The 15583-nt window shown below is 41.2% G+C and overlaps 1 protein-coding gene across 1 annotated transcript in view; it reads left to right on the top strand.

The window, feature by feature from the left end:
- atp7b (ATPase copper transporting beta) overlaps positions 1–15583 on the top strand; it is a 39430-nt gene that overhangs the window by 3909 nt on the left and 19938 nt on the right. The window contains exons 3-8 of the mRNA XM_067459111.1: positions 3248–3469; positions 3564–3727; positions 6267–6428; positions 6566–6642; positions 8751–8934; positions 10415–10648. Coding sequence (XP_067315212.1) covers positions 3248–3469; positions 3564–3727; positions 6267–6428; positions 6566–6642; positions 8751–8934; positions 10415–10648 — 1043 coding nt within the window. The remainder of the gene's footprint in view (positions 1–3247; positions 3470–3563; positions 3728–6266; positions 6429–6565; positions 6643–8750; positions 8935–10414; positions 10649–15583) is intronic.

Raw genomic sequence — 15583 nt, forward strand, 5'->3', positions numbered from 1 at the left:
ATTAACCTTGCCATAGTGAAATAATAAGAGTTCAGTACATGGACATCACATACTGTGAGTCTCAAACACCATTGCCTCCTATTTCTTATGTAAATCTCGTAAATAAAAAACTCCACGGAAAAAAAGTGATTCTCAACATAACCCCAACCATGACGCAAGCGTTGGGGATCATTTATATGCACGCCCCCCAACATTTGCATCTGTCCAACAAGCCAAATCTACTGATGGTAAACAAGACACTCGAAGAGAGCAAAAACAGCTCTCATGACACATCGTTGAGGTTTATTATAATCGGATACCACAACAAATCGTTCGTTTGTTCGGACCATTTCAAGCAAGCTTCACTCAGCGTCTTAAACTGAAGAAAGGGGCAAGTATATTCCTGCAAGCAGTAAGTAATTTATCCATTTATTGACTAGCTGTTTAAACAATTTCTGATTAAATTGAAAGTTTCTTAGAGACCGCATTGTCTAGATGACGCATGGCACGAGTACAGTAACAATAGGAAACTCCAAGTTTCATACAAAACTAAATAGTGTGTCTAATGACAAAGGGTAATATTATTTTGTATTACAAAGTACAATTGTAGATACCGTTCACTCAATCCTTCTAGCAAACGTCTCCTTTTTCACCATATAAGTTAAAACGATAGTCAATGGAGATTGCTGAAATGCAGATTACTTGTTTATTGGTGTTTTCAGATCATCCGTGCACGAGAGAGAGCTCGCATACATATGGTTGCCAGATTGGACATGTTTAGGTAAAACACCGGACAGTATACAGGTTTTTTTCACAGAACAGCTCTGTTTGGGGGATTTGATTACTGAAATCTGGCAACCGCACGAACGCAAGCTTTTTCTTGCGCGTGGATGATCTGAAAACACCAATAAACAAGTAAGCTTTATTTTATCTATCTCCATTTTAAATGTTTTGCTTAAAGTGTCATTCATTCGGTCTGTGTTCTGTCAGGACTCACGAGCCGCTTCGCTGAACAGCTGAACTGCTGTGAGCTGCTGAAATAAGCCAATCAGAGCAGAGCTCAACATTAATATTCATGTCCCTTCCAAATAAGGCAAAAACAGAGCATTACATCCTAGGGACAATTTATAGGGTTGTAAATTGGCCTGTATAACTGTATCTGGACAAATTTTGCCCTTAAATAAGCCACATACCCTCTATGTAGATATCAGAGAACAATTTAACATATTGGTTTAAATCATTCTAAGGCACCTTTAAATAAAGACATAATCTGACTGAAGCGCTGATGCCCATGAGATATTTAGCAATGCTAAACTTCTGGACCTCAGTGTCATGCAGTGTGAAATGTATTTGAGTGTAAATTACATTGGCCCAACATGTCTATATTAATGAAAAAAATTCTTGGTAAACATGTCTTCCAAATTAAATTAAAAAACAAGTACTTTGGGTGTCTTGTTTATCATATTTATTTTCATAAAAAGCAACCGAACTCAAATCAAATCATGGGTAGCAACACAGCGCATTAGTGTGAATCACTCAATATCCGCCTTTGATTTTGCTGTCAGATCCACTACGAGAAGATAGAACTGTCCATATTGCCTGCACTTATTTTACCCCTCCCCCCCCGGCCATCTGAGACAAATTTTGTGAATACTAAAAGATTCATCAGATCCTAAGATCCTGAAGCTTTTGATCATTAGTTTGACTTTGACAGCCAATTAATGACCATTGCGATCAAATTTGACCTCAGACGATATTCTGGTAGTGTCAGAAGATTTGACGCACAGGGATTTCGGGTTGAGCACGTTCAGATAATCTACCCAACCAGCACAAGAGGAAGCTTAGAGGTGGTTTACATCTGTTCCACAACAGTTTTTCCATCATCCCTCCTCTATATTATTCCTATCCTAACCTATCTCCTCAGACAGCATGCCAAATACGCATATTTTATACTATATTTAATTATGTAAGTGTGAACTCTTGATCCATCAAATAAATAAAAAAACAATAGGACGCAATTAGTGATGCAACAACACCGCTTGCTCCACACACATTTTATCTTTGTTTTTTCCCGTTTTCTTTTCAAGAGAAGCCATCAAAATTAACGTTAGAATTTATTTTTGCTAGCCACGATTTCTATCCTGCATGTAAATGCTGCTCACGTCACTGAACATGTCATGGATTGAGGATGTAAAACGAGTCTTCCTGCGTGTGTTTTTAATACGTCTTGACTGTCAACAGTCTGACATTAATGAAAACTGAGATTTTACAGTGTGATGGCTTACGGCTGGGTCATAAAGGACTATTATAAATTGTACAGTGTGCATCCGGCTTTAATGGTGCCCCAGTCAGTCGTGTAGTGTGAGAAGAACAGCGATCCAATGACTTCATACACTGTACCAGAATTAATAAGCTAAAACCTAAAACTTAAAAAACATATATTAAAGATATATATTAAAGATATGATTTCACTTTTTAAACTTAATTTAGTGTGTAATGTTGCTGTTTGAGCATAAACAATAACTGCAAAATTACAACGCTCAAAGTTCAAAGCAAAGGGAGATATTTGAAATAGCTTTTTAAGGACTACAACAAACGGCTGGTAGGGACTACACAAGCTTCCTCCCAGGTTAGTGACATCACAAACCCTGAAATTTACATAAACCCTGCCCCTAGGAACACACAACAGAGAGGGTGAGATTATCATGACATAATATGCTAATCAGTGACTAACGGATTCCACATCCGCTACATCAATTTATCAACTAACCATTCAGGAACATCTTGCTGCATTTTACATGTTGTCCCTTCTTCTTGAGTCTCTCCATTATTGTTCAACTCTGGTTTGAACATAAAAGGCTGAACAGTTTCATTGCCTGTCTGCATGAGGTTATCAGAGCTGCTAATTGGAGTTCTTGAAGCTTCACCCCGTGAGCAGCAGCTCATTTGCATTTAAAGGGACACACAAAAACGGCACGTTTTTGCTCACCGTCAAAAAGTGACAATTTTAACATGCTATAAAAATGATCTGTGTTTTTAAATTAAACTTCATATACACACTATGGGGACAGCAGATACTTATTTTACATCTTGTTAAAAGGGGCAATTAAGTAAATAAAATAAATTAATTCATAATATTAACAAAAACTATAATAGTGCATCAATGATACAATAACACTGGCTATAAGACTAAAATAATTGTTCACTTATGTTCAGTATACACATTGACTGTCTTCCATACTGTGTCAAATTTTTCTCTCTTTCAAAGATTCTGAAGTTTGTGATGTTCCGTCAAGCGGTCGGATGTCAAGTGGTCTGAAACACCTGCCCTCACAAGGCCACACATCCAAATCTTCACCAAATGAAATCACCAAATACAACATTTGTGGCTCAGAGGAAAGAGAGACACGGAAATGTTTTGTTAATGTGACAGGAATGACCTGCGCATCCTGCGTGGCCAACATTGAGAGAAACCTGTTGAAACATGAAGGTGAAGGTTTTTTTAAAACAACCTGTGTTTAAGTTACTATCAAAATCATATAAGCAAAACAGTGGTTTGATTTGTATTTGTATTGATTGTCTAGGTATTAAATCAGTATTAGTCTCTCTGATGGGTGGAAAGGCAGAGGTGAAGTATGATCCCGGGCTTTTGGACCCAGCACAGATCGTCCAGCTCATCTCTCGCTTAGGGTTTGGTGCCTCAGTGATTGAAGAGAATACAGTCCAGGATGGTGTCTTGGATCTCTCTGTGAGTGTCTCGCAGCGTAGTTATTATTATAACTTAAAGGGATAGTTCATCCAAAAATGAAAATTCTGTCGTCATTTACTCATCTTCAAATTGTTCCAAACACAAAGTAAGACATTTAGAGTAATGGGACCCCATTGCCTTTCATAGTAATGAAGAAAAAAATATACTATGGAAGTCAAAGGGGTCCATCAACTGTTTGGTTTATGAAATAAAATAAAAACATATTTTGTGTTCAGCAGAGGAAAGTAAGTTACAACTTTTTTGGAACAACTTGAGGATGACAGATATCAGAATACAATTTTTGGGTTAAACTATCCCTTTAAACTAAAACAAAAGCCATAAAAAACATTTTACATTTCTTGAAATAAAATAAACATTAACTGAAATAAAATTAAATAAAATATAATATAAAGACCTTTAACTTATTGTATTTCCATTTAGTTTGAACTTGATGTTCTAAACCAGGGGTGCCCAAACTTTTTCCTATGAAGGGCCAAAAATCAAACTTGATTGAGAGACGTGGCCCGAAAGTAATTAAAAAAAAAATCATAAATCAAACTGTATTAGGCCTACATTAAAGCTGCTATGGGTTTATTCATTTCATAATGTTTACAATAAATATAAAACAAATGTAATCTGATTAACTAATGCAGTTTTATTTGTAAAGTGTTGCATTTTAATGACCAATTAATGCCACAATCCCCAAGTGTTCAATGTAAAATACGGTTCAATGTCAAATACACAATGATCCAGATTCATAATGTTGACGGATATTTTACTCTTTTAAAAAAGGAACAGACTGTTTGCAAATAGGGTTGGGCGATATCCCCTAAATTGGCAGTTGACAATGTTACAGTAAAACATCGCAATGGACGATGATATCGTCGTTTATTTTTATTTTTATAAAAAGATAAAATACAGAGTATAGTAAATTATATCTCTTTACATAAATACTATTTTCTACTTAAAAACTATAATTTCATTATTTTATTAACCCAAATAAGGACTCACCCGCACAAGTTTCCACGTGATGGGGGAAAAAGGTAGCTTCCTTCCACTTAAGAAGAGTTGTGCACTTTTTATTTTAATTTATCTCTTTAAATAAAAACTATTTTCTACTTAAAGCTCTATCTTCGTCATTAACCCAGTGTTTGGTATGTGAATGCTGTTTTACGTGAATATTACCACAGGAGTAAAAGCACAAAACTTTGTTTAAAAAGGAAATAAATTCGCAGATGTAACATTGCAGCCCTGGATGAGAGAGGTGGGCTGAGCCCAATTTAAGATCTGCCAGCTTTTTAATTCTGTTTTGCGTTCTGGTCACCCGATTTGATGGACATCTGGTTTCTTTTCTCAAATCTTCACTCGCGTCGCACTCATTTTCACAGGAAAATATTAATGCTTCTTCCTTTCGTTTGCGTATAATTAAGTATATTATACCCATTCACATCTATGGTAAAGACTGTAGGACGAATACCTTTTGACAAATTTTATGTTTGTGCTTGTTATTAGACTTGAGGCGCGTCAAGTTTATTTGAATAGCGCAGTTCACGTGCACCCAGCGGTTTTACTTTCGCTTTTTCTAGCGGTGCATAATCAAACATAGCCTAAATGTCTTGGCCCTGTGGAAGATAAAATTCACTCTTCAGCCCTTTTACAACAAGTGTTGCTTTGCAACATCATGAAGACAAAGATATTAGAAAAGGTGTCTATCCAGCTCATGTCCCACATTCATCTCAAAGCGCAGACCGGCATAGGACGCATCTTTAAGGGGGAAAAGGCTAGGAATCTATCTACAAATCTTTTTTTAACTAATAATTAATTTTCTTATACTCTTTGGGTTACCATTATTTACTGATACTTGTTTAATTGTTTTACGGGCTGCAGTGAGTTGTTTCACTGACGGAAAATAAACATGCATGCTTATTATAATGTTTGAGCGTTTATCATTTCAAAATGTAGGCTCTCTCTCTCGGACCTCGGTGGGCCAAATCAAAGGTTACCACGGGCCAACTTTGGCCCGCGGGCCCTAGTTTGGGCATCTCTGTTCTAAACAAACTAAAACCAAAATTGATTTTTTTATTTATATAAAACTATATAGACATATTAAAAAATGACAAAACATACAAAATTACTAAAAGTGTAACTAAAATTGTAATTTAAAATGGAAAATATAAAATCTAATTATTCAAAGTATTAATAAAAACTACCTCAGTGGTACTAAAATAACACTGGTGTCTAATTTTGAACTATATATTACCATTTATTAACTGATTTTCTTTTCTTCTAAATTTAAAAAAGGGTCTAAATGTGATATTTTTCTGTACAAAAGACTAACCTTTATATATTTGAAAGAAAGGCCAAACAAACATTTTCCTCCTCTATATAAACCATGCAGTGGCAAGAGAGATGAAATGGAAATTCTTATAAAGGTCTGATGTAGAATTCAACAAAAGAATGGTTTGATGTCAGCAATTTATAGGCCACTGAGCTTGTTTCAGTCTTGTGGATTTCAGTCTTGACTCTGATATTTCATCAGGTCACCGGTATGACATGCGCTTCCTGTGTCCATAACATCGAGAGCAGACTTTTAAGGACAAAGGGAATACTGGAAGCCTCTGTTGCTTTGGCAACAAACAAAGCTCATGTGAAGTTTGACTCGGATTTGTTAGGCTCTCGAGATATCGTCCGAATTATTGAGGTAAATTATATTTATATGTTTGACAAGCATAAATCAGCTTTTAATATTAGTGTTATTTTATTAATTTATTGTTGTTATTCTAATTCGCTCATTTTATTTTTCAATGTGTTGCTCTCTCCTTTTCCCCTTTTCTGTAGGGTTTGGGGTTTGGTGTGTCTTTAATAAAAAACGAGGGACTGAACAACACACTAGACCACCAAGAGGAAATTCGGCAGCAAGTATCTTTTTTCAAATTTAACCTCTCTTATTTAACCCTCCTGTGTGTGTGTCTGTGTGTTAGAGGTTAGATCGGGCTCAAAAAATCAAGCCCGACCCTACCCGAGCCCGTGCACGATGTGTCCGAGCCCGGCCCGGCCCGAGACATTAACTGTAATTATGAGCCCGAGCCCGATTTAAACCCGACCATTGTTCAATACGTGGGCGTTTGATGAGAACGAGCCTGTAATGAGCAAAGCGCAGCGAAACGGACTGGTGAGGCTCATGATGAAACTACATTTAGTTTTCAGTTTTCTCCACAGCGACTGTACAGCCGAATAACATTTGTTGCAATATTGTCATGTTTAACACTTTGAAGCTGCTTTGAAACAATCATCATTGTAAAAGCGCTATAGGCTATAAATAAAGCTGACTTGACTCCGCTCAATAATCCGCAGGTGCGCGCTCATGATCCGCTCACCGGTAAACTGATGTTTGCTCAAATCCAGCTCAGACATTTATCTGTAGCTTACTTTGTTGTTGCCATTAAACAATGTGTTTTTTCCTTCATATTTATGTTTAAATATTATAATATTATTTTTACATGTTTCATCTGATTATGATAAGTGAAAAGATGCGAGTGGGTCAGAAATGATTTTGGTGGTTATATTTAGTTTAATATTAAGTTTTGTTTTGTTGAAATAATTTTTTTCGTTTTGTTTAAATTGTATCTTAATTTTAAAAAAGGTTTCTTAGACCAATTGCCTGGATTTAATAAATAAAAAGCAAATAGCAGAATAAAATTATGAGGTGAAGTCGTGGGAGTGATCGCTTTCATTCCTCATGCACTGGAGCGCGCGTCTCATTAATAAACCGAAACTCAGCAGGCTATACTTGCCTCACAGACATGAGAAATATGCGTATAGAAAGCTTTAAATGACCACTTTTAAACGAAACGATTCGAAGATATTTAATTAAGCAAAGTGCAGTGTTGACGCGAGCAGCTCTTGACACAGAGCGTTTCTGTTTATAATGCTGCGCTCCATCACTGCTCGAGCTGTGAGTTTAACACGCATTTTTACACTAATCCTGACTTGTGCAGCTTTGTAGCCTACACATTTGTTTCTTAGTTGTTGTATTAGTTCTTACTTTGCTAAATATATATAATTTCTGATTATAGCATAGCTTTCTGCCCACCCAATTAGACTAGTAAAGTAGGCTAATGATTAAAAAAAAAAAAAAAAAACGCTTGATCACGGGCCCGGCCCAACCCGACCCGAGGATAGTGCAGGGAAATCTCAGCCCGACCCGGCCCGCGGGTCGGTTCGGGTCAGGTTCGGGTTCGGGCTCGGGCAGAGAATCTAAACTCTACTGTGTGTAGTCCTGTTAACCCCAATATTACAAAATGTCCCCAAAAAGTCCTTGTGGGGAAATTTTTAGTGCTCAAAACAACTAATAAATCACTACATTTTGTTCATTGAAAATTAAAAAATGCAAAACGTTTTTTTGATGGGTAGGTTTAGAGTAGCCTGACGTGGTCATACTCAATTCTAGTCAGAATATGAGTCTGAAACTGCTCCATTGGGCTGTAATTATGGGGCGTGTTTCAACCGAACCAGGAAAGACATCAATTGGATAGACCAACAACTAATCAGAGCAACGAAGCGACGCATTACGTTAGTTGTCAAATGTCAACAGAACTCAACTGCACTGTGTTGCCAAGTCCACGTTTTTTTTCCCCCTGCGGGTTGTCTTCCATGTCTGCGGGTTGAAACGACTATTATGTGATATATAGACCCAGGAATGTGACATTTTATCCCCCAAACACCAGTCATTGCTCCGAAAAGTTTCTTTTCGGGCATAATCACTACTCTATGGATCAAATCCAGACCGAACTGCCCGAGCTCAAATCTTGTGGGCGGGGCTGAGTTTGGCTGGCATCCAGGCTAGGTTTAGAGGTCTCTATAAAAATATATAAACTCAACGTGTGTGTGTGTGTGTGTGTGTGTGTGTGTGTGTGTGTGTGTGTGTGTGTGTGAGAGACCCTTTTTAAGTTTAAATAAAGTTTATGTATTTTATGTTTATGTATTTCTTTTTATAATGGTGTAAACTTCTCTGTACCTGCAGATGGAAGCATTCATTTCTGTTCAGCTTGGTGTTTGGGATCCCAGTGATGGGTCTGATGATCTACATGATGGTGATGGACAGTCACCATAAGGAGCATGGTGGTTCCATGCCTGTGGACCAGAATATCCTACCTGGTCTCTCCATTATTAACTTGGCCTTCTTCCTGCTTTGCACACCTGTTCAGGTATGGAAGCACATATATATATATATATATATATATATATATATATATATATATATATATATATATATATATATATATATATATATATATATATATATATATATATATATATTTATATTTATATATATATATATATATATATATATATATATATATATATATATATATACCAGTTAAGTTTTTTTTTTTACTGTTTCCTTAAAAATTATGCTGTGTTGCTGATATCGGGAAATACTATTATAATAATTTTTTTTATATATTTTAACAACATTTTAAGATTTTATTCCTGTGAATTTTCAGCATCATTACTCCTGTCTTCAATGCCACATGATCATTATTTGATGAACATAAAGTTCAAAAGAACAGGAATATAAATCTTTTGTAACATTATAAATTTGCTTTTAGTCAATAAACCACAAGTTCCTATTGGGTAATTTCCATTTTAGACACAATATTGCCAAATTATATCTACTCCACCAATAAAAATTAATGCACACAAAGCTTTGGAACAAAGTGGGATAGTTCAACCAAAAATGAAAATTTTAATGAAAATGAACTCAAATTAATTTTTAACTCCAACCGTTGCCATATAATGCACGTCAATGGGGTGTTTTCTATGACAGTCACTATGAGAGTAAAAAACACAGATATACAAATCCATATTAAATGCTGTGGCTCGTGTGACAGAGCCTGAAAGCGTGTCTCACACCAAGTGCGTGAGAGTTGGCCACCCTGCCTTACTTGACGGAAGTAATGGCATTGGGGATACTAGATGAGATTAGTCTGATTAGTCAGAAACTGATCGCTTCGTGTCTTAAGACATCAATGTGTCGCCACGAGCCACAGGGTTTAATATGGATTCGTATATATGTGTGTTTTTTACTCTCACAGTGACTCTCATAGGATTGACATGCGGCGGTAACAGTTGGAGTTAAAAATCGTAATTTTTGTTCTACTGAAAAAAACAGACACCTACATCTTGGATGCCTTGGGGGTAAGCAGATAAACATCACATTTTTATTTTTGGGTGAACTATACCTTTAATCACTCAGTAGATTAGTTACTGAATGAATCTGCATTTTTTTTATGTTTTATGTTTGAGTGAATGATTTTAGTTGCTTGTCGCCAACTACTGGCCTGGATGTAATCTGCAAAAAGATTAACTGAACAATCCCCACCACTACTACAGAGACTGACTGGAACATGCACAAATTTTATGAACAAATGTGCATGTTTAGTGAATAAAGACCCATTATAAGTCAGATGTTGTATTGATTATTGATTAGATGTTTAGTGGTTCAGATTTCGTAAGCATTTTATATATATATATATATATATATATATATATATATATATATATATATATATATATATATATATAATGTTTTCCTATCAATATTATCACATAAAGGTCATGCATATTAGTTTTTATTTTTAATAGTATTTAACTCTTTTTTTATTCTTCTTTATTCTCATTAAGTTTCTAGGTGGCCGTTACTTCTACATACAAGCGTACCGTTCACTAAGACATGGTGTAGCCAATATGGATGTGCTCATTGTCTTGGCAACCACCATTGCCTACGTGTATTCATTCGTTGTGCTGATCGTGGCCATGATTGAAGGAGCCAAACAGAGTCCTCTAACTTTCTTTGATACACCGCCGATGCTTTTTGTGTTTATTGCTCTAGGACGCTGGCTGGAGCATGTTGCTAAGGTAAAGAAACTTCAAGTAAACTCAAATAATCTGTCTTTCTGTATTTTTAACTCTTTAGAACAGTAAAGTTAGATGTGACAAAATGTTGCTGTTTCTGACGATGGTAAATGTGTTATAACTGAGAGTCAGGATATCTGAAGCATGTTATAATGTTGAATATTTTTTATTTGTTCACATAAAGGTAGGAAAATTCATTGCATGTATTTGGGGATTTTCTGGGCAAAACCGAGAATGGGGATTAAAGACATAATTCTAGGTGATTTGACCCTTAACAATTTCTAATGTAGTATAAATTGGTCATAATGATATATTTTGCGTTAGTCTTATTAAATAAAGTTTTAATAAAGCCAGTTCATTTAGATGTTACCATATCTTTGTTTAGGCTTTGTTTAGGTTGCATTACAACACTTTTTCATATCCCTTATGGGGAAATTAGCTTTTGACTGAATTTTGATATACTCTTATCTTGACATTTCCCATACAGCTTAATTTATTAGCAAGTTATGAAGGCCATATATGACATTACTGGCCTGCACACTGAGGTTTTTTTGTGTGCTTTTTACATTACATTACATATTACATTACATTTTACATTTCATTTATTACAAAATAAAAATGATTTAATAGATTTGTTACATATATTTACGTAATATTTATGTTTCTCTAGTGGGATGTGAATGTATGCAGCTTTAGGGCATCAGTGTTTATGACCTCCTGTTTACTATGTCTGAGGCTGGAATTTTTCTGTACTGCATTCAGTGACAGAGATATCGTAATGACTATCATTATGTCATAAAAATGCTGAAATAATGAATTGTTCTTTGCAGGTCTGTACTGTACCTAGGTTTTTTTAGTTTTAGTACAAGCTAAATATTTGCTTATTTGGCAAAAACGTCTCAGGTTACGTATGTAACCCTAGTTCCCTGAGGGAACGAGACGCTGCGTCGAAACGCTGTGAGAACGCCTCTGCGTTAATGCGTCGTGAAGCGCCTGTAGAACCATTCCATCGGAAAAAAGATCGATGGTCGGCGTGATGACGTCATCGACCGGAAGCTATAAAATGTCCGTGAAAACAAACAGGAACTAACTTCTGATAAAGCCTGAAGTAAGTGATCACGGACACGCCGGGAGTATGGCAAAGCGACGCAGCGTCTCGTTCCCTCAGGGAACTAGGGTTACATACGTAACCTGAGACGTTCCCTTTCGGGGAACTCGAGCTGCGTCGAAACGCTGTGAGAACGCTTATACCCACAACGCCATAGGACCAAGTGTCTCGTATGTGTGAAGCCGAAGCGCACACGGTTACGAGAGTACCTGTGCCCCAACAGTAGATGCCAGGTCTAGTTCGTAGAACCTGACGAAGGTTAAAGGAGACGACCATCCGGCCGCTTTGCAAATATCGTGGAGGGAAGCCCCCGACAAAAGTGCTTTAGAAGCAGCCATACCCCTGGTTGAATGCGCCCGGACAGCCAGTGGAGACTGCTGCCCGGCCGCCTCATAAGCAAGTGAGATGGCCTCGACCACCCACTTGCTCATCCTCTGCTTAGATACTGGGGCCCCTTCTTAGGGGGCCCGAAACAGACAAACAGCTGATCAGTTTTCCTCCACAGGGCAGCTCTGTGGACATAGTATCTAGTGCTCTAACAGGGCACAGCAGATTAATCCTTCCTGGTCTGACGTCGTGAAAGGAGGAGGACAGAATGCTTGAAGAGTAATGGGGCCCCGTGGGCTCGTAGGAACCTTGGGGACATAACCCGGCCTGGGATTCTTTTGAGAGATGAAATAGCCAAATGGCTAAGTCCCATGCTGGGACCCTCGAGTGCATAACAGGCCTCAACCTTAAAGTGCCACGGAGGAAACGTGTAATCAGAGGGTGTCTTCCCAAGACACTCCACCCAAAGGGACGTGGAAGGCACCCAAGGCCGCCACGTACGCCTTTATTGTGGAGGGGGTCAACCCTGCCGAGAACCTTGCCTGCAGAAACTCCAGCACTGTACCAACCGGGCAGTTAACTGGGTCCCACTGGCGTTCTCTGCACCATGCTGAGAAAAGTTTCCCTTTCAGAGCGTACAGTTTCCTCGTAGACAGAGCTCTGGAGTGAAGGATGGTCTCTACGACCTCGGCCGAGAGACCTTCCTCTATGAGCCTAGCCCCCTCAGAGGCCAGGCCCACAGTTTCCACATCTCTGGGCGTGGGTGCAGGAATCTCCCGCCCGCCTGAGAGAGTAGATCCCTCCTGGTCGGAATCTCCATCGGAGAGCCTTCCAGGAAAGATATCAGGTCCGAAAACCATACTCGGGTCGGCCAGTACGGAGCCACTAGAAGTACCTGGGCCCCGTCCCGGCGTACCCTCTCCAGAACTCCTGGAAGCAAGACAATCGGGGGGAAGGCGTACAGAGGTAGCCTCGGCCACCCCTGTACCATGGCATCCAACCCCAGCGGGGCTGGATGGGTCAGAGAAACCACTGCGGGCAGTGAGAACTCTCTGCCGAAGCAAATAGCTCCCATATACCTTCCATAGGAGCTCCACCACTTCTGGGTGGAGTCTCCATTCCCCGGGCCTCGGCCCCTGCCTCGACAGGCTGTCTGCTTCCTGATTCAGGACCCCCGGGATATATACTGCTCTGACTGACAGCAATTTCCCTTGGGCCCACAGGAGGATCCGATGTGCCAATTTGTCCAACGGACGGGACCTCAGACCCCCCTGGTGATTTATATAGACGACCACCGATGTGTTGTCTGCACATGGTGGCCCCTGAGGTCGGGCAGGAACTGTTTCAATGCAAGAAACACTGCGAGCATCTCTAGCCGATTTACGTGCCAGTGATGTTCCTGCCATAGACCCTGGGATGAGCGACCACTCATGGTCGCCCCCCCAGCCCGTGAGAGAGGCATCTGTCGTTAGCGTTACGCGACGAACATGAGCCCCTAACACGGGACCCTGAGATAGAAACCCCGGGTTTTTCCACATGACCAGAGCACGTAGGCATCGCCGCGTGACTGTGATCGTGCGGAGCGGATTTCCCCTCAGGGAGAATCCCTTTGTTTTGAGCCACCACTGCAGTGGCCTCATGTACAGTAGGCCAAGAGGTATTACATTGGACGCTGCTGCCATGAGACCTAACAGTTTCTGGAACTGTTTCACAGTGACGGCCCGGCCTAGCTTCTGTTCTTTGACTGCTGCCAGGATCGATGCTATGCGTGTTGGCGATAATTGCGCCCGCATTATTACAGAGTCCCAGTTCACACCTAGAAAAGTGGTTCTCTAAGCCGGAGAAAGCACACTCTTCTTGGCGTTCAGCCTCAACCCCAACTTCGACATATGCGCGAGAACAGCATCTCGATGCTGAACCGCCATCTGCTCTGTATTCGCTAGAATCAGCCAGTCGTCGATATACCTCAGTATGCAGATGCCCTGTAGACGCAACGGCGCCAGTTCTGCATCCACACACTTGGTAAATGTGCGGGGTGACAGTGCTAGACCGAAAGGAAGCTAATGTCGGGCGTAAGCCCCATCCTTCTTCGGCACGATGAAGTAACGGCTGTAAAACCCAGACTCCCTGCTGGGAGGGGAAACCCTCTCTATAGCCCCTTTTTGCAGGAGTGTCTGTACTTCCTGTACCATTACCAGAGCCTGCTCCGGGCCCACCTCTGTAGGTAGGACACCGCTGCAGGACCCAATGAGATATATTCAATTGACGTTTACACTCGTCTAGAAAATCTACTAAGGGAACCAGCCTCTCGAGGCTGGCCTCTGGTGTACTTTGAGCAACAAGCACAGTGCCCTGAAGCGGCGGACCGGCAGGGAACGACTGACTTGACTGCTCGGGAGCCCCCCGAAGGGGGAGCGGACCACCCTCGAGTGGCCCGCGGGGACCGCCTGCGCCCCGTCATTGCGGCAGGGTTGGCCGCGCGGCCCCCAGAGGGCGCTACAGGACAACGGGTACCGTAGGCAGAGGTAAACACCGTTTCCCTTCGGAGGGGACTACCCTCAGCGTCCTTTTGTTTCTCCTGCCCTCCGAGGAGGGGGCGGCCCACCCTCAGGTGGCCCGCGGAGACCGACTGCGCCCCGGCATTGCGGCGGGGTTGGCAGCGCGGCCCCCAAAGGGTGCCGCAGGGAAAACGGGTACCGTAGGCAGGGGTAAACACCGTTTCCCTACGGGGGGAACCACCCTCAGCGTCCTGGCGCTTCTAGCGTTAGGAACGCTTCGACGAGGCCTTCTTGGCGATCAGGACTGTCCTCAGATCAGCCCTGCCCCTCGAAGGCCTCGTCTGAGAGCGCCGCCCCTCGTCCCCGCGCTGAGGGGGAGTTCGGGTGGCGACGCTCTGTTTTTGTTTTGCCCTGTGCGAGGCGCTCGTACTCGGCTTGGGCTGCTTGATGTCAGCAGCAGCCCCAGGGACCTGGACCCTGAGAGGGAGAAACTGCTTGAGCGCCGCAGCTTGCTTTTTGGACTCCTGGAACCTCTCGGTGACAGTATGGACTGCGTCACCGAAGAGGCCTCCAGGAGAAAGTGGCGCATCCAGCAGAAAAGCTTTCTCCCTCTCTTTGATGTCAGTGGGGTTCAACCATAAGTGCCTCTCCGTGGCCACCAGGGCTGCCATAGAGCGGCCCACACATCTGGCCGTCTCTTTGGTGGCCCGGAGAGCTAAATCGGCAGAAGAACGAAGTTCCGTAATAATATCTCCCCCCACTGCATCGCTACTGTCCAGATCCCTCAGCAGGTCAGCCTGGTATGCCTGCACGATTGCCATAGTGTGCAGGCATGCAGCCGCCTGACCCGCTGCCGAGTACGCTTTGCCCACCAACGCCGACGTTGTTTTTAGAGGTCTGGTGGGCAAAGACGGGGCTTTAAGGGACGATGCCGAGGAAGGCGAGAGATGGCTCGCGAGCGTCTCTTCAACCTTTGGCATCGCCCCATACCCATACTGTTTCAGC

This window comes from Pseudorasbora parva, chromosome 12 (assembly GCF_024679245.1).
Source record: "Pseudorasbora parva isolate DD20220531a chromosome 12, ASM2467924v1, whole genome shotgun sequence".
Classification (NCBI taxonomy): domain Eukaryota; kingdom Metazoa; phylum Chordata; class Actinopteri; order Cypriniformes; family Gobionidae; genus Pseudorasbora; species Pseudorasbora parva.